Source organism: Mytilus edulis, chromosome 14 (assembly GCF_963676685.1).
Source record: "Mytilus edulis chromosome 14, xbMytEdul2.2, whole genome shotgun sequence".
Taxonomy (NCBI): Eukaryota; Metazoa; Mollusca; class Bivalvia; order Mytilida; family Mytilidae; genus Mytilus; species Mytilus edulis.
The window spans coordinates 34227753-34248072 of NC_092357.1; the positions used below are offsets into that span (position 1 = coordinate 34227753).

General features: G+C 31.4%; 1 protein-coding gene across 2 annotated transcripts in view; it reads right to left on the reverse strand.

Annotated features, from left to right (window-relative positions):
* Positions 1-1152: 1152 nt before the first annotated feature.
* Positions 1153-20320, reverse strand: part of LOC139502552 (uncharacterized) — a 32684-nt gene continuing 13516 nt past the window's right edge. The window contains exons 1-7 of one of the 2 annotated variants that reach the window (XM_071292051.1): positions 20160-20279; positions 16852-16956; positions 14860-15165; positions 14279-14397; positions 12909-13086; positions 3164-3277; positions 1153-2532 (exon numbers count right to left, since the gene is read on the reverse strand). In XM_071292051.1, coding sequence (XP_071148152.1) covers positions 2396-2532; positions 3164-3277; positions 12909-13086; positions 14279-14397; positions 14860-15165; positions 16852-16906 — 909 coding nt within the window. In that variant the 5' untranslated portion in view covers positions 16907-16956; positions 20160-20279 and the 3' untranslated portion in view covers positions 1153-2395. Of the gene's footprint in view, positions 2533-3163; positions 3278-12908; positions 13087-14278; positions 14398-14859; positions 15166-16851; positions 16957-20159; positions 20280-20320 lie in introns of those variants that run through there. The other variant, XM_071292050.1, reaches the window with a different exon arrangement.

A 20320-nucleotide genomic window follows, 5' to 3' on the forward strand; every position in this document is an offset into this window, starting at 1 on the left:
CTTACAGTTTTGATAGTATTCTTGTAAATGATCACGGCACAGTTATCAAAATTGTCATTTTAAAACAAAAAACAGCAACAATTTGTCTTGTGACATTTTGTGAAAATATTCTATTTAAAAATAGAAATAAAACAGTTTTCCCCCAAAAAAATCGTGTCAATATAGGGCAAATTGACATGATGCATTGCATTTTGTTGGTTTCAAACACCAAAAATCAAGTTGGTGGTATACTGATCTTCAATTTGAGCCCACAACCACATATGTACGTTAAAAATTGTCAACGATACAAAACTTCATGCAAACTACTCCGCCACAAATTTTGCTTATCGGTCAAATTGACCGGTAGGAACGTTAAAGGGTTAAGAATCGTATCGTACTTAACCCTTTAACATTCAAGGATTTTTTACCTTTTCTTCCCGAATAAAGGATATCTGTTTTCATTCAATTGCACATTTCGATAAAAAGCTCACTCAAAGGACAAGTTAGACTCATCTGATAGATAATTGACCAAGGTTTCAGGAAAACTTGATTTAAGGAAAATAATTTCTTACGTTGGTCACGTGATATCCCTCAAAAGTCACGTGACATGCTGAATTAAAGTGACAAAAATGTACAATTCAAGCGGAAAAGCGGTTTTACAGACATTTGGTGACAAAAATAGAACATAGTTTTAGTGTTAAATTAATGCAAGAAGACTTTCGGAAACGTTATCGGTGAAAACTTTATACAGAAAGATGCAAAACTTGTCTGATTGGTAGAATCAGATTTTTTGTATGTGTATGAGTTTTACTTACAGTTTTGATAGTATTCTTGTAAATGATCACGGCACAGTTATCAAAATTGTCATTTTAAAACAAAAAACAGCAACAATTTGTCTTGTGACATTTTGTGAAAATATTCTATTTAAAAATAGAAATAAAACAGTTTTCCCCCAAAAAAATCGTGTCAATATAGGGCAAATTGACATGATGCATTGCATTTTGTTGGTTTCAAACACCAAAAATCAAGTTGGTGGTATACTGATCTTCAATTTGAGCCCACAACCACATATGTACGTTAAAAATTGTCAACGATACAAAACTTCATGCAAACTACTCCGCCACAAATTTTGCTTATCGGTCAAATTGACCGGTAGGAACGTTAAAGGGTTAAGCTTTTTGATAAAGGTTATTACGAAAGCTCGTCAAACGGAAGAAATTATTTAAGTATTGTTTTCAGTTATCAAGTTGCAGGTAAATAAAAATACTGTACTGGTTGATACTTTAGTCTAAGATAACATGATCTTCTTATTTATTGTTTTTTATTTATTTAAGGAGGCTCGAGGGTATAAAAATTTCAGAAAAAAATTAAACATTCGTTTTTCATTACAAATTTTATTTATTACCTTTTGTAGTTGTTACTTTATCATATGATACAAAAAACATTCAAAACAATAAATTCGTGTTGGCCACAGATGACTTTTAAAATGTAAACATCATTGAAAAAGTTCCAAATTATCTCCCTTTGGTGGAAAAATGCCATTTTTTGGCTTTAACATTGAAATATCTCTTTTAACTCATCGGTGACCTATATTTTTTAATATAATTTTGATATTTGCTGTACTTAAACTACATGTAAATTATTGTAAAATTTGAGCGATTTCTGTAATAAATTTCTTTTTTTATTTCGATATTACCTTTATTTCTCCTATTAATTCAACAGAAAAACACCACTTTTATGCTTCTTTCGAAGGCAGATTGTGAGTGCAAATGAACGGTGACCCCATTATTTTATTTTATTTTTCTAATAACGATAAGATAAAGTTCATTTGCAGAAAAATATAGAGAAATCCTATATAAATGATTTAGACCCGCGAACCCCCTTAATCTGGCATACAGTAAAAACGAGTACTGTTTGTTTTAAATTTCCACTAGTTAAATAGACTATGTGTCTTGATAGACTTTTTTTTAATATGTTGAGTATGGGAGACTGCTATGACATTTTGTATGTTAACTTAAAAACTTAGGGATGATTGACACATAGACAATCACTCCATAAATCATTATTTATTCAAACAGGAAAACTAACAGTATAATTTATGTTAAAACGAGAAACGAGAAACATTTATAAACCACGTCAATTTGTTATACTTTTTCTTTTTATGGCTTTCAGTTTTCCTGGGTTTTTTTCGTAGCTAAAATTCTCAAGGATTTAGAGTTTAGTGTGGCGTCTAGTTCGCTTGACAAATATACGTTATTGTCAAGCGCAACTTGAAACCTAACTCCGGGTACAAGAATTTCTTGCTGCGGTGAAGACCGATTGGTTGCCTTGGGCTGGTTTTCTGGTCGCGTTATTGTAGTAATGACCCATTCCGAGTTCCAATTCTGAATTTTATTAACTATGGACATTTACAATTTTATGTCATTTCTTCCAGTGAACAGGACACATACATTGTATCATATGCTTTCATGTTTGCAGATTCCTCCTTATACTGTAGATTCTTTTTTTGAGTTTCATTGTATCGTTTATTTTTATAACTATCCTTTTCTGTATCTACAAAAAATAACAACAGTAATGAAGTCATAAGTATTTTCTTAAATTAAAATTAAAATTCTTTTTTCTTATATACAGTATAATCATGATCCCATTAAATGTTTTTTTAAAGACAAATTGTGTAAGTCCAAGATTTTTTTCCTAGCAAATGTTTCTTTCAAAGTTTAATATAATTCATGTTGATAAAATAACGTCTGCATGATTTATTATAAACGAAAAAGAGCTTGACATATCGTGAAGACACTTGTTCCTTTTCGCAAATGTAAGAAAATGTGACTCTACATTTAAATGTTTGAACTTTCGTTAAGAAATATGACCTTAGCCCGATAAATTATTCATACAAATAGGACTACATTGTATATTAATATGATACTATTGCTTTGACGTCTTACTGGGGGTTAGAAAATGGCTTTCAATCACTTGAATTAAGTCATAGCTTGGTAATTTAAAAGTATCAACTCACTAGCAGTATAAAAAAATAACAAAATTAAACAGATATAGCAACGGTAGACAGCTTTAGTAATACTGTAATGTAGTAAGTATGCACTTTCACAAGTTAAACCCTTTGTACAGAAAAAAATGAGTCTATAGTATTTTTTACATATAAAGGATATATTTGCATAGCACTCACCTTTTTTTATTTTCTTTCGAAAATAGATAATCAAAACTGTGATTAATATTATCAGCAGTAATACAGGAATACATGTACTCAGTATTTTAACTTTTCTTTCTTTAGATGGATTTCCTGGGAGAAAAAAAGACTAACATAAAATGAATATAGAATTATGCATTATCATCTTTAATAACAATGAACATAGTCAAATTGATAATTACCTAACCACTTTGACGCTGTCGAGTTCAAGTTTTGTTACAATAATGATCATTGTTATAAAGATATTTCTATATTTCAAATATGGTTATAGGAAACATTTAACTAAAGAAAGTGTATAGACCAACAATAAAAAAAATCGGTGAATAAAGAATGCGTTAAATATTTGAAAAACGTTTTTTTTTTTTTTGGGGGGGGGGGAGGAAAACACAACTTTAAGGAAAACTGGCAAAACACTATTATTCAATACATCATCTTATTTTAAATACATGTACGTACATTATTTAAAATATAGTTTACTAACAAACAAACAAACAACAACCCTATGTCATCATTAAATTGATCACGTATTGGTAATAACCTATTAATCGATACAAAAACTAAAGTCAATTGTACAACCGACCATGATGTCATTTGAAACAAACTATGAGCTCGTATTCACATATTCATAGAAATCAGAAGATGTACAGCTCTTTATAAGAACCAGACAGAGTGCCATATACATGTGATATATGGGGGGTTCCAGATTTTATTTATAATTGGACTAATAGAAGCAATAAATGAATAAAGCTCAAAAAATAATTTTGAGTGTGAAAATATGAGTGGTTGCCCTGGTAACGGACACACTATTTTTGGGTTGTTAAGCATTGTAAAATCATTAAAAAATCAGCTAAATCACCACATTTTAGAGCCTGATTATGAATAGAATCATGCATTTATCATTAATGTTCATATGTAACATTTATACAACTTGGTTTAAGCTTCATTTTAGTGAAGACTGCATGTCAACCAAGTTTGTATATTTTGCGAAAAAATGCATATTTTCAACATTTCTGAAATTGGGATTTTTTTCGAAATTTTCAAATTTTCTCAGGTGTTTTTGAAAAAAGTGCAAATGTGTACAGAAAAGTTAGCACTGTAGTAATGAAGTTGGGATACTACTTTACCAAATTAAATAGAAAAATGCGTGGGATTTTTTTTAGTTTTATCACCATAGCAACCGATTTTTTCCTTGGAAACAGAGTTTTTATTTGCAGAATATTGCAGTTTTAGAGCTTAAATGTCCTGAATTGTTTTATAACCAATAAGAAAATACATAAAAGCCAACTCAAACTTTAAATTACTATCGTCAAGTGTTGTTGACTTCAATTGTTACCACGGAAACACATATTATCCATAGCAACATCCACTTAAAAACTGCAAAAATAGAAATTTATGTAAAAAAATACATAAGTAGAGGGTGTTTATTTTCAAATTGGAATATGGCTTCATTCTTTGCTTCACTCAAAGTCTTGTCTGGTTTTTTTTCCTTCAGATTGTTCAATAAATGTAATATATAATGTAACATTGGGGGGGGGAGGGGGGGGTGTAGGGGGGTATGTTGATTTTTTTAAATGTTGCATACAAGTAGATACTTAAAAAGATAATTGCATTTGGTCGGACTTTGTTCCGAGTTCATCATCTGATTATCAATTTTGGAAGTTAGCAGATGATGAACTTCATGGTTTAACAATAACTAGGCCAACCTGGCTTATGGCCAGGCAAGATAGATATGGCCCTAACAATTGTAAGAAAATTCTTAATTTCTTATGGCACACACCCGTCTAAGATGTTATTCCAGCATAAATCACAAAATTGACCTGTAACATAATATTAACAAACCAATAATAGAATCATTTGGTCAAAGCATTTCTAAACTGAAACTTAAGTGTGATGGACGGACGGATAGACGGACAGGCAAATTGAACACATTTTAAGTTGGTGGTGACTTAAAAAAAATAATAATAGTCAATTGTTGATCGCTAATATCAGAAGTCCAGTATAATGGAATCCTCTTTAAATATACATGTAGCTATTAACATATCATTAATAACTTCTTTGTTGTACTACTATCCTGCAATTAAAATTCAGGATCTCCGAGATAGACAAATAAAATACATCTGCTAAGTTGGAATTGTGCTAATCTCGGTAAAATAATTATGCTATTACCGGCAAGATTATCATATCAAAATTATCAAGCAAAATAATTGTATCAATTATAAATTATTCCTTACTATGCGTCGTTCTACATACATCTCATAAGTTCATGATTCCGATAACATTATATCTTGTTTTGTGTGTGTGTGTGTGTGTGTGTGTGTGTGTGTGTGTGTGTGTGTGTCAAAAGGAAGGTTGGGATTGATTTTTGGAGTGTTGGTCACAACAGTTTAGGAATTAGGGGCCAAAAAGGGCCCAAATAAGCATTTTATTGGTTTTCGCACTATAACTTTAGTTTAAGTAAATAGAAATCTATGAAATTTTTACACAAGGTTTGTGACCACAAAAGGAAGGTTGGGATTGATTTAGGGAGTTTTGGTTCCAACAGTTTAGGAATTAGGTGCCAAAAAAGGGCCCAAATAAGCATTATTCTTTGTTTTCGCATAATAATATTATTATAAGTGAATAGAAATCAATAAAACTTAAACACAAGGTTTATGACCACAAAAGGAAGGTTGGGATTGATTTTGGGAGTTAAGGTCCCAACAGTTTAGGAATAAGGGGCAACAGAGGGGCCCAAATAAGCATTTTCTTGGTTTTCGCACCCTAACTTCAGTATAAGTAAATAGAAATCTATGAAATTTAAACACAAGGTTTATGACCATAAAAGGAAGGTTGGGATTGATTTTGGAAGTTTTGGTCCAAACGGTTTAGGAATAAGGGCCCCAAAGGGTCCAAAATTAAACTTTGTTTGATTTCATCAAAAATTGAATCCTTGGGGTTCTTAATGTTTGGTCCCATTTTCAAATTGATCTACATTAAGGTCCAAAGGGTCCAAAATTAAACTAAGTTTGATTTTAACAAAAATTGAATCCTTGGGGTTCTTTGATAATTATGCTGAATCTAAACATGTACTTAGATTTTTCTTTATGGGCCCAGTTTTCAAGTTTGTCCTAATTGTGGTCCAAAATTTAACTTTGTTTGATATCAACAAAAATTTAATCTTAGTGGTTCTTTGATATGCTGAATCTAAACATGTACTTAGATTTTTGATTATAGGCCCAGTTTTCAAGTTGGTCCAAATTGGGGTTCAAAATTAAATTTTGTTTGATTTCAACAAAATTGTATATTTGGGGTTCTTTGATATATGCTTAATCTAATCATGTATTCAGATTTTTGATGTTTGGGACCGGTTATCAAATTGGTCCACATTGAGGTCTAAAGGATCCAAAATTGAACTTTATTTGATTTCATAAAAAATTGAATTCTTGGGGTTCTTTGATATGCCGAATCTAACCATGTATTTTGATTTTGGATATTGGACCATAATAGGTAATGTCCAATTTAGAATTTAAAGCTTTTAAGTTTAAGTTCTGAGACCACATTCATTATGTGTCAGAAACCTTTGTTGTGTCAACTATTTAATCACAATCCAAATTCAGAGCTGTATCAAGCTTGAATGTTGTGTCCATACTTGCCCCAATGTTCAGGGTTCGAACTCTGCGGTCGTATAAAGCTGCTCCCTGCGGAGCATCTTGTTTAAGGTTCAAATTTCAAAAAAAATATTTTGCAATTCTCAACGTTTTTTTAACCTTTACATGAATTACGCCCCTATTTTCTGTATCTGTCTCTGTAACCTTTATAAAAGACTGCATTAATCCCGAGATTTGGAATGAAACCACTAAGCTGAGAATATTTGCATAAATACAAGATTAATAACAGTAATAATTTGAAGGCAAATTTCACACATGGTCTTATTTAATTAAATGCAACACTAGAAACAGCGCAGTACATACCAATGTTATTTTTCTTTGTAATTATCAATGTTTTCTAGTCCCAACAAGTTGTAATCATTCATGAATACAAGACTTTAGTGTCCCATGTGTAAAAAAAGAATAAATTTCTGATGTCCCACGCGTTGTGCATACATTTGATCGATTCAAGGTACAATGGCAAAAACTAAAATAAACACTTTTATGGCCGCGCCGCAATTTGGGAGGGGGAGGGGGCGTTGTAGTAGGTTCAATCCATGTCCGTCAGTGCATTAGTCGTCACAAAGTTGGTTTCTATTTTGCAATTATAGTTTGCCTCAATCAAATCTTATGAAACATGTATACACAATGCTTATTACCACAAAACAGAGATCAAGTTTGAATGTTGTTGGTTAACTATAAAGAAATTTCTAAAAGTGACCATTTGATCTTAAGATGTGGTATAATTGTTAATAAGACAACTTTCTACAAGATACCAATGATCATAAGATAGTATCCAGAAGTAAATTTTGTAAAAATAAAATTCTATTTTTTTCCGTATTTTACTTATAAATGGACTTATTTTTTTCTGCAGGGAAACATTACATTTACTCTGTGGTTAAAGTTTTTAGAATTTTAATAACTTTCTCAAACTAGCCTGGGCATGCTGGGTTTGTACCAAACTTGGACAGAAGCTTATTTATGATCATAAGATAGTATCAAGAAGTAAATTTTGTAAAAAGATAAATCCATTTTTTCCGTATTTTACTTTTAAATGGACTTAGATTTTCTTCCAGTTAACATGACATACAGTCTGCAGTAAAAGTTTTTAAAACATTTATTAGATTCATAAACTATCCTGGATTTTTACCAAACTTGGACAGAAGCTTCTTACAATCAAAAGATAGTATCAAGAGGAATATTTTAACCGATTTTTTTCCTCATTTCTGTTGAGCCTGCGATTTACAGCAAAATTAGGCAAGACACTGGGTTCCGCAAAACCCTTACAAATTTAATCTTAAGGCATTCAAATGAATAAAACTTGAGGTTTCCCAAAAATCTGACAAAAATCCCAAAACATGACAACTACAATGTACCTTAACTTAGCTCTGAAGCTAAAACCAAGTTATATCGATGTTATATAAGAAATTTCTGAGAGATAAAAATGATTCTATTTATAATCAGGCTCGCCGACCAAACGATATCTTTTCAAAAATCTTCATGTATGATATCTTTAAAAAAAATGAACCTACCCCCCCCTTTTTTTTTACCTTCTAACCCCAATATTACATTATATATTACATTTATTGAAAAATCTGAAGGAAACAAACCAGACAAGACTGTGAGTGAAGCAAAGCATGCAGTCATGTTCCAATTTGAAAATAAACACCCTCCATTTATGTATTTTTTTACATAAATTTCTATTTATGCAGTTTCAGAGTGGATGTTGCTATGGTTAATATGTGTTTCTGTGGTAACAATTGAAGTCAACAAACCTTGATGATAATAATTTAAAGTTTTTATGTATTTTCTTATCGGTTATGAAAAAATCCTAGACATTTAAGCTCTTAAACTGCAATATTCTGCAAATAAAACTCCGTTTCCAAGGAAAAAATCGGTTGCTATGGTGATAAAACTGAAGAAAATCCCACACATTTTTCTATTCAATTTGGTAAAAGAGTATCCAAACTTCATAACTACAGTGCTAACTATTCTGTACACATTTGCACTTTTTTGAAAAACACCAGAGAAAATTTGTTAATTTCGAAAAAATCCCAATTTCAGAAATGTTGAAAATATGCATTTTTTCACAAAAATTTTCAAAAAAATTACAAATTTGGTTGACATGCAATCTTCACTAAAATGAAGCTTAAACCAAGTTCTATCAATGTTAGATTTGAACATTAATGAAAAATGCATGATTCTATTCATAAGCAGGCTCTGAATTGTGGTGATTTAGCTGTTTTTTGAAATGGTTTACCAAGCTTAACGACCAAAAAATAGAGTGTCCGTTACCATGACAACCACTCATATTTTCCCACTTAAATTTTTTTTTTGAGCAATATTCATTTACTGCTTCTACTAGGCCAATTATAGATAAAATCTGAAACCATCATGTATCGCACTCTGCCTGGTTCTTACAAAGAGCTGTACTTAAATTCCTTTGATGACTATGATAGGTGATTAGAAATCAGTGATAAATATAAAGACAATCATCTTTATCACACACATCTTCAAATAGACTGTCCTTATGCAAATTGAAACGTAAGCTCCACCCGATCCGATCAGTTGAAATAACATTGGTAATACATGACAACCATTTATGAACTACATCAACAAACGACTGCGGCGTGCTTCACCTGGCACCTAGACAAACATTTGTACGTGTTTATTAGCTTTGTTTGTCTGCAAAATGCATGATTTGTTTTGCTAAGCAATGTTCCTATACAATTTTTACAAAACTTTTCTTAATTAGGATAGAGCGAAGCAGTCCATAGCTTTTGAGAAAACTCAGTGGCCAAAATTTCATTGAGTGTTTGCATCTAATATATCCGACAGAAATTAAAATTAAGGACACTTTTCTAGATATTGTTTGACGGTCACCACCATGCACAAATTGGTTAATCGATACGATATGTATGTGTATCAACTAACTAGCAGAATTATTACGTAGTCTCATATCTTTCGATAAATTATTGTAGACTTATTTTACATTCACTCCCTCTATTGTTTTTTGTCTCATTTGCAGTCATACTACATCCCTTTCATATTTTATACTTATGCAACAAAAAATTGTTGACTCTATAGAGTGATGTTAGCTATCTGTTTATATGCAGTTATAAAAAAAATGAGATTTACTCTAAAAGACGAATATGTACACTTCACAATCATGATTCATACTAACGACCTTTTGGTAGCAGTAGCTAAATGATAACGTTGACTTTATCTATGATGAGTTTTAATCATAAAGGTCCGATCAATATTGTTAGATGTTACAACTTCCATTCACAAAATATAAGTAGACCTTCAAAATTGTAGTATCTGAGACACTGACCTATAAATAAATTCTTAACATTGACCGATGAAACAAGAAATTAGTAAATCTCATGAAGAAGTAAACCCTACAATGTTAAGAAAATAAGAAAAATACAAGATTGTCTGAAGATGAAACAAATGACAACTGACTGATAATCTATTGAAGTTGGTATGGTTGTTAATTTCTAAGTTTATTGAATATCGACTCTAAATAAAACTTTGAATCTTGAATCTTGAATCTTGAATCTAAGTTATTTGATTTGGTCTCTTGTGGAGAATTGTCTCATTGGCAATCATACCATTTCTTCTAATTTGTATTATGCTATCTCTCTTAGACATTTATATTGTTGTAGTACGATTTCATTTAACAAAATATTGGCGAGGACCAAATTTATTTTATTATTGATGTGCCAACATACGTGACCAACATATTCTAAGGAGCAAATGGGTTAATGAATAAGCATTTTTTTTTAAAGAAATCAAAAGATACTATATTGACGTCTTAGGTGAAACCTGTTGAACAAAGGGTTATGTATTAACAGTATTAGATATAATCAATCACACTTTTGGTAGGTTTACTGTTAACAAAACGTTTAAAGACCGTTTGAAAGAAGGTATATAAACCAAATAGCTAAACCGATAAATGTCTTCTGAAACCTAACAGAAGTCTTTCAGATGTCAATTTGCTATTTCATTTTGATAGAAATGAAAGTTTAATTAATGATGAACTTATGAATATGCAGATATTTCATTTTACTTGAATAGTTCATGTTGTTATCTCAAGACTATTCTGTAGCCAGCAATATATAAGAAGAGGTAAAACCAATTATGGGGAATAAATAGTGTTAAGTAAACTAGCAGTTATTTTAATGTAAATGTATATTTTGTTGTTTTCCTCGAATTAAAATATCCATTTTAGTGCATCACCAAATGATTTATTTATATAGTGTATTCCTGTTGGGAAATAAGTACGGTGGTGTTCATGTCAAAAATATTTGCTTCCAATAAAAGAGACAACGAAATGTGTGTGACTATAAATAATCATGAAAATTGATTTGTCTCCGATTACTTGTGTTTAATTCATTCCCTTTCGACACCCATATACATCACCTCGCTGTTTAAAGTTTAAGTGCCGACAGGTGATATTCTTAAATATTTGAGCGTAGCTGTCAAAGAAAATTTGCGAAATAAAAGAATTGCATATATATCTTATGGATTTTCTCTGTAGATTACTCACGCAACTACATTTGTTGTTTTAATTATATATCTTTTAAGTCTTGGAGACGGTAAAACGAAAACAAGCTATTCATGTAAACGTTAAAAAATTGTTCTAACCTTTACCAGGCCAACCTTGATTTTAGTTTAATGATTATTGGTAGAAGCTAATCCATTTTTGGCATTGAGGTCAGTTATCCAACAAAGGAAAACTCACAGTGAAACGCAACTTTAACATTTACCAAATGTATATAAATGCATTTAGCATTATTTGCCATTAGTGACAGTTAACTCATTATTAATGAGACACAAGTCTAACACTGCCAAGTCGAATACAACTGAAACAATCTGTATGCAACTTACGTGTCCTGAAAGAGAAGAATGTTGAGTATGGTTAAAAACATATACTCAACAACAAAAGAAGCAATATAAATTTATTAATTTCTTAGTAGAACAATTATATGAATAAACTGTTTTGAATGTGATTGAAATGCGTGGAAAAAAAGGTTGATAGAATAGTCATACACATCAAATTCCACGAAAAGGAATTTTTGGACGTTGACAACAAATCACATTGTCAAAAATATAATTATGACAATGTTTATAACAAATTTTTCATTGGAACCTCTGTTAGGCGGAACATATATACGTTGACAAACTTACATTATCGCGAACTTCAAAAACTTAAACTAATCAATTAGTAAAACACCCAGATAGCATGGTTGCTGAAAAGCAGTCAGGTAATCGTCATGAAATATATTTACCTTTTCTTACATGTTTTATATAAATGCATCAGTCGTTACCCAAAAATTGACTATATTACCGCCGAAACCGGAACAACCCTCCTGGTTTTTGGACAATTAAGTCGAGACAAAATACAATAAAACAAATGTGTAATGCAAGAAGTCTAGCGGTATGCCTGCTGATGAGTTTAGACAACTTTTAATATTCAATACAAGTTATTGAAGTAGAAAAAATAGGAAGATTTCAAGACGGAAATTTCGTTTTCGAGCGTTTGTAATCATTTCCATATGGTCCAAGGACACATTTATCGTCCTTTAGGGTATTGTAGTTACGACAAAATGAACATATCCGTATTACATCTACACTATGAACATGTTTTTGAGACAGAGCAGGTGCGATTGTTTAATTTGAATGTATTGTCTAAATTAAATGCTCTACAAGATAACTGTGTTCTCGGGCCTTCATATGCATGTATGTATTCCTGTAGCTTGTGTCCTGTTTAAAATATAAAAAAAAACATGTAACTCACTTCCCGATTTCGATGAATCAAAACTACACAACTGTTTTGTCAATATTTTTAGAAAAACAACTCAAGATTAAAATGTGATTAATTAAGATGTAGTGTCTCCTTGAATAACCTCATTTTGTACCTTAAATAAGATAGACGAACAATAACTTCATTTCCAGTAATTTGTATCTGCCAATTGATTTGGTGGAAGAAACTAAACTTCAATAAATAGAATAAGGTGAAGAAGTAAAAGTATATCATCATCAGTTGTACAGTTTTTTTGGACAAATAATCAGCAATATATCAGAATAAATACCTTTTAATAAGCATGTTCGGCGATCCTCTGTGGGGATTATATACTCTTTTATTAGTTTACATGTTACTACCACTTCTTCGTTACAAGGTAGTTTATCTATAGATTGGTGGCGTAAAACAACCTCATAGTAGTGTCCAAAGGTTTTAGATGATGTTGCATTGAAGGATCGACTTGAACCCTAAGATATATGAAAAGAACACAAATGCTTGTAGGTTGTTTGTTATTTGATAAAGATCTTTATTTTCAATGCAGTCACATGCGAATTGATGGAATATGTATCATATTCTAGACTACAATCAAATAACTATTTCTCCATTGACTGGTAGGTTCCTTTACTTTTATGATGATAACTGCTAGTCCGATGTGTGAAGTGACAGCATGAGGAGACTGATAACCTTGACTACCACCGAAACAAATACCAAACACATATTGTAGAAACAAACACATAGGTAAAAAACAACGACAAATAAATAAAAAACGATAGCTTGGGCAATGGAGTTTTTTTTTAATAAAAACGTTTAATTTTATTTTAAAGGGTCTCACGAATAGTTTCTGTCGTTGCACTTTTTTGATCACATAAACTAAACATCATCAATATTCAATAAAAATAAGTTACAGTCAAATGCACCATGACAGATAGACATATATATACATTACAAGCATTGCATGCACAAACTATGGTGGTCCTTCCGCTTAAGGTCAAGGCTATATGAACCCTGCCAGACAGACATTTACAACTTCCAAACAACACGTACACCACAGATAATAAATTGCTTAAAGTATCTGATGTACTGAACAAACTATGAAAGCTAAAAGTAATTTTGCATCTGATAACCCGAGCTGGACAATTAGACAAACAAAAGTCGATTGCTCGACTTATTTCAAGGGGCAAAATTGATTAATTGACTCTGTTATACCACGGGGGGATGAGTTTATACCTGTAACATCTACTTTATGCCAGTACCCGTTATTCGGTGAGTATCATTAGGAAATAATTCTATTTATATATAACAGATCAATTTACACACGCAAAATTGTAATGTTTAAATAGCATTAAAATTCAATGAATAATTTTCCTTGCGGTTACGAGTTTCGGAGCGTGTTCTAACAAAGTCCACACTATTGTGGAATAACATGCTAAATCTATGCATATAAAAAAAATTAACATTAAAAATATAAAAGAACCGTTGGTCCATTTGACATATAATTATGTAAATACTAGCTCAGTGGTAGTCCTACAAATAGATATCCTATCAAATCGTTTCATCAAGCAATATAAACGCTGTCGTTACATTTTGTTGTATCTTGATCATCTCAAGACGTAATTAATCAAAATGTACAAAAACAACTGTTCTTGCTTGTTAACTTACCTCAATTAAAACAGTACATCTTGGCATAGGAAATATTTTCTTAAAATGCAGATAGATAGTTAAAAGTGGATCAGACTCGTTTGAATGAACTATGGCTCTCACTTCATTTGCTGGAGGATCTAAAAACAGTAGATATTAAGTTATTGGTGTTGTTTCTGTGAGCGTAGCAAACCATCATATCCAGAAAACATTATTTATATTTTAGAACATTTACATCTTGACAAAAAATTTCATTTAAATTAAAAATCGAAACAAAATCTAGAAAAAAAACTTTTTTCTCACATATGCGAATGAAATACAACCGAATTTGGAAAAGTAATATATTTTCTGATATGAGATATGGTAATAAGAAACATGCATTGCGTGCGTATGTATAGACTGTTTTGATATCCGTCTACATTTGATACATTTGATATAATATGAAGATGATAAACAAAGATATAGTATTTATAAATTTCGACTCAGTGTATATACTTTTTTATAATTACCCAACAAGTCCTTTCATTGGAATATGTACATGTACATGTCCGAGTATGCAATTTTGATATGTTTTACGATACAGTATATTTTTATTTACTTACATTCAAAGTTATTCTTCGACGATTGTATGCTCTTTGCTCGTGCTTCGAACCCGTACCTGCATTGGTACTTGCAGTTGAAATCTAACTCGGATACATTTTTAATCTGCAGTTTGAACTGGTTCCCATGCGTTAAAATTTCGGTGTACTTAGAAGGATCAATTGGGTGGCCATTATAGCAGATAAGATCAGGTCCTTTAGACCACTGTCTGGTCAACTTACTATTGATTTTGTCAATGCCTTTTACTGTACATGTAATGTTAATATTTTCATTTATGCGTAGTATTTCTGGTTGGAAATCCAGTGTAACTAAAATAGTTGAAAATGGAAATTAAAGCATGTGAAAGATATAAGTAATCTCTTGGTATCTTTCAGTGTGATATTACGTTGTGGAATAATAATTTCTCATGAAATCACGAACTCCTTGTTTTTTTTGTCTTTGAAACAATTTTGTTTGAAAGTGTCAGATGAGATAACAAAATATATATTCGATCTATAAAACAGAAAACTGTTGTCCAATACAAACAACATTTTTTGTCATTATAATCATCCCTGAAACCCCGGATGCCTGATAAGACCTCCGCAAAGTTAAAGTGTTTCGGCATTTAAAATTTTGGATTGCCATTCTAAGATGCATTAATGTAGTATAATCAAATATAAGATTTTTTCAAGTACATATTGACAAAGTTATACTTTAATTTTTCAATAAAAGATTTTATGACAGATCTGCCATCACCAGGGATTTAACTGTCAGTAATATATTGAAGTCTTTATCTTTGATCTATAGTAAGTATTCTTCTAAACTATTATGTTTGATAAACGCAACTACTGGTTAAATATTGAATATTTGTTCACTTTTTTCGTAAGTAAAAAACAACAATAGTATACCTCTATTCAAAAGACATAAATCGATTAATCGAAAAAATTCACACCAGCTATCAACATGATCAAAGGAAAACAATGAAATTACAGAAACACTGAACTGTTACAAAAATAGATGTATAGAAACGGACATTTTGAGAACAACTGCCATATTCCTGACTTGGTACAGGAGATTTTAGAACAAAATGGTCGGTTGAAACTGGTTTTATTGATAGTCAAACATCCCGTTTATATGGCAATGTTATAAATTTTGCTAAAATGACAACATTACGTGATAGGAAAAAAGTACAGAGAAATATATAAATAATTGATCTATGACAGTGTTTCATACTACTTGTTTGTTGTTTTGTTTTTTATGTATATATGGCTGCTAACTAACGGTCTTTTCTTTTCTTTCCAATTTGTTTTGCTGTAACAATTCAGTAGAGTAATTGGATAACGCATAAATTAAACTACAACCTAATTCGAATAAATACAACCCCTTTCGGAATTTTCATTTTGAAACTTGTTGTGGTCAATAGCGTTTCTGATTTGTCGTATTGAATCACCTATTACAAATACTCGAAAAACATGCTGTGAGCGGCAGCTATTCCGCTGCAAATAGTGATAGAATTTGTTTCTCTGCAATTTTTTTCGTGGTAAAGAATGACATGTGTTTATTATCTTTGTTGTTCTGCTACATTCACATCTAGAAAGGAACGGCGTTTTATCGTTTGAGATTTCATAGGTGCACCTCAATAAGGAGTCATAGTTATTTGCCTTACAAACAAATCTTTAATTTATTTTAAGAACTGAAAGATGACAGGCAATAATAATCAAAAGAGTAATAAGTTACCAAAATACAATTAATAGCGCAACACAAATGTCCAATCGATTTTGTGTTTGGTTTTTTTAGGGGACCGGGTTGTTTTTCAAGGCGGGGCACTGTGTTTTTTTTTTTTGTTTTTTTTTTATATATATAGGGATGTTATTTGTTTGAAGTTAAATAAAAAATAATAACAGTTTGAGGTTGAATTCGTTGAGCTTGAGTATGTAAAGTGAATATAGCTTGTTACAGATAAAGATGTTATTCATTTCATATAACTGTACATTTATAAGGAATTGTTAACATACCATATGTATGTACTGTAGAAAGCACGAAATTCAGCAATACAAATTCGTAAAACATGTTTAACTTCAATATAGTTATGTAGTTTTTCGTTTATTTTTGCACTATACCTACAAATAGATAGATATAAAATATTACAATATTATAGTCAATATGCGGAAATGCATATTCGCCAATTGTTTGAAACTAAGCAACATTGCATTTGCGCAACGCGATGGTTTTAATGCACAAACATAAAAACTGCCTTTGTATCAATTAACAGGTGTGATACAGTTCGACAACGTGTTATTATCAGTTGTATTCTGAATACGATGCTCGTTTGAGAAATGTTGTAGATCTCCTTCTAATAGGGTTAATAAGTGACATTTTACTCATTTCCCCTATAAAACCGAGAGAAACCTGGGATACATGAAACTTATGTATAAATTAATTTCTCTAACTCTTCGTCATTTATCCCTTTCTGAACCCATTGTATAAAAACATTTAATCAACGTGTGGTTCGTTTGATTTCAGTTCTTCATTGGTTAAAATCCGATTTAACGTCTGAATTACCTTTTGTGACGGCACGAAAAAAAGGCGACCATGCCTAAAGACGTCACATATATATATATATAGGAAGTACGCATCTTTTTGCAGATCATTCGAAAAAAAGGAATACTTTTGCCTGCATATTGTTTGAAAATCATTAGAGAAACAGATTCTACCACCAAATCTCGTGTAATACGATTTTTATCCACTCTCGAGCCTCGCGTTTTAAATTTAAAATTTAACTGTCTCTGTAGAATCTATATATATAAAACGGAGACAAATCGTATATATATATGTACATAGATCCGATAGATACATCTGTTGTAGAGTTGTCACTGACTCAGACGTACTTATAAATATAATTATTTTCTGTGACTGTATATTACATTAATTTGTAGGATCCTTTACTATAGATAATTTAGCTGATCTGTAACAATAACATCTTCATGCCTTATATATCATGTACTGTAGTACACCGCTAGATTAAAACTGACGAGGAAAAGTAACACACGGCCAGCGAAAGCTCTTTTTTTGAGAGCCCAGATGGTCGTGTGGTCTAGCGGGACGGCTGCAGTGCAGTCGATTTGGTGTCACGATATCACAGTAGCATGGGTTCGAATCCCGGCGAGGGAAGAATTAAAAATTTGCGAAAGCAAATTTACAGATCTAACATTGTTGGGGTTGATGTTTAGACGAGTTGTATATACATTATGTACACAGCCATGTATCACCATCATTGATGGCGATCCGATGGATACATCTGTTGTAGAGTTGTCACTGACTCAGACGTACTTATAAATATAATTATTTTCTGTGACTGTATATTACATTAATTTGTAGGATCCTTTATTATAGATAATTTAGCTGATCTGTAACAATAACATCTTCATGCCTTATATATCATGGACTGTAGTACGCCGCTAGATTAAAACTGACGAAGAAAGGTAACACACGGCCAGCGAAAGCTCTTTTTTTTAGAGCCCAGATTGTCGTGTGGTCTAGCGGGACGGCTGCAGTGCAGGCGATTTGGTGCACGATATCACAGTAGCATGGGTTCGAATCCCGGCGAGGGAAGAACCAAAAATTTGCGAAAGCAAATTTACAGATCTAACATTGTTGGGGTTGATGTTTAGACGAGTTGTATATACATATATATATATATATAGTATTAGTCATATTGTGTGTTATTTCATATCGGTTAAGAATAACCTTCGGCTCAGTCATTATCACTCTCTTAGTCAATACCACTGTCATATGAGCTGTCCATATATCACGATCATGACCAGTTTTTCAAGAACTATTATGTAATCAGTGACCTAATATATATGGAATTTACTGACCCCATATAAATCGTATTATGTCACTAACACACCATGTAACGAATTTATCTTTCCGACTATCTTCACATGTGGCAGCGGCCTATCAAAGTGATCAAGTCTCAAAAACTTAGTATTAAGATCCTACTTACATTTGTCTATACAGAAAACAAATGACAACAATAACAACTTTTTAGCTTTAAATTTGTTTAATTAAATCATTTAAATCATTCATTACATGTATCATTTTTTTGATCTGTTGAATCCTTTCAGATTTTTCTTATATTTTGAAAAGGGAAGTAACTCCGTTATGCCAACAATAAAACTTGGTAGCTTTAAATAAGTTTTATTAACTTATTTCAACCTTTCATCCTCAATTTTTTCGTCTGTTAAATACTCTCAGATTTTTACTCAATATTGTGTTGTTTTTTAAAGGGTTTTCGCATCTTTTTTCTTTTGAAAGGGAAGTAACTCCTAACTAACCCAATATGGTAACTAACCGTGTATTTTTTTTTAAACACCCTATATCAAATATACATAGTCACCATATGAAGTCCTTTAATCAATCATATCTCAATAAATATGTAGGAGGGAGATAAATATGTATATAAGTACGTCTGAACCAGTGACAACTCTACAACATATTTATCCATAGAATCACTAGCAGTGATGGTGATACATGTCTGTGTACATTCTGTAAATACAACTCGTCTAAACATCAGCCCAACAATGTTAGATCTGTAAATTTGCTTTTGTTTTTTTTTGCTTTTGTTCTTTCCTTGCCGGGATTCGAACTCATGATGATGATATGTCATGACACCAAATCGCCTGCACTCTATCCGACACGCAAGACCACTCGACCACCTAGGCTCCATATATAATATTAGTTACATTGGTGTGTTAGTGACATACTACGATATATTTGATATATATCGGGTCAGTAAATTCCATATGGAACTTAATTTATTTAAAATTTGTATGGACCAATAGTATATGTAACAGTATTCATCGATACTAATTTTAATCAATTAAAGTCGTCTCGCAAGCCTCCAGATTTTTTGGAAATATTTTTTTTTTTGTGTTTACCCCAAGAACCGGTTTGGCAACCACATAACGATTTCAAGTTTGTTTGCGATTTACACTGTGTGTATATGTTTAGTATGTTTAAATGAACATATGTTACCATAGTTTAGAACTTAATTCATTATAGGTTGAAACACAGGCAATATTTAGATGTTCATAAAGTGTCCTATATTTTGACTTTAGTGAAACAAGATTACAATATGTACACTATACACGATGAATGATGTATCAAAACAAATATGGACAAACTGTTTTCACAGTCATTTCTTAAAAGAGTATTTTTGTTTAAATAAGGACGATGTTATGGTTTTAATAGGAATACGATCATAAAACAGCAACGATAAATGCAACTTTAAGAAAAATACATAACACTTAAAATAACTGACCTTCATAAAACTTTTTCGGATTAAAGTTATGGAATTATGTCTGTTGAGTCCATTTATTTCATGACACATCGTAACTAACAAATATTATATCAAAAACGTGTTACATAATATATAGTATGATCTGATTTTAACGGGTCACAGTTTAAATCAATAGTTATACT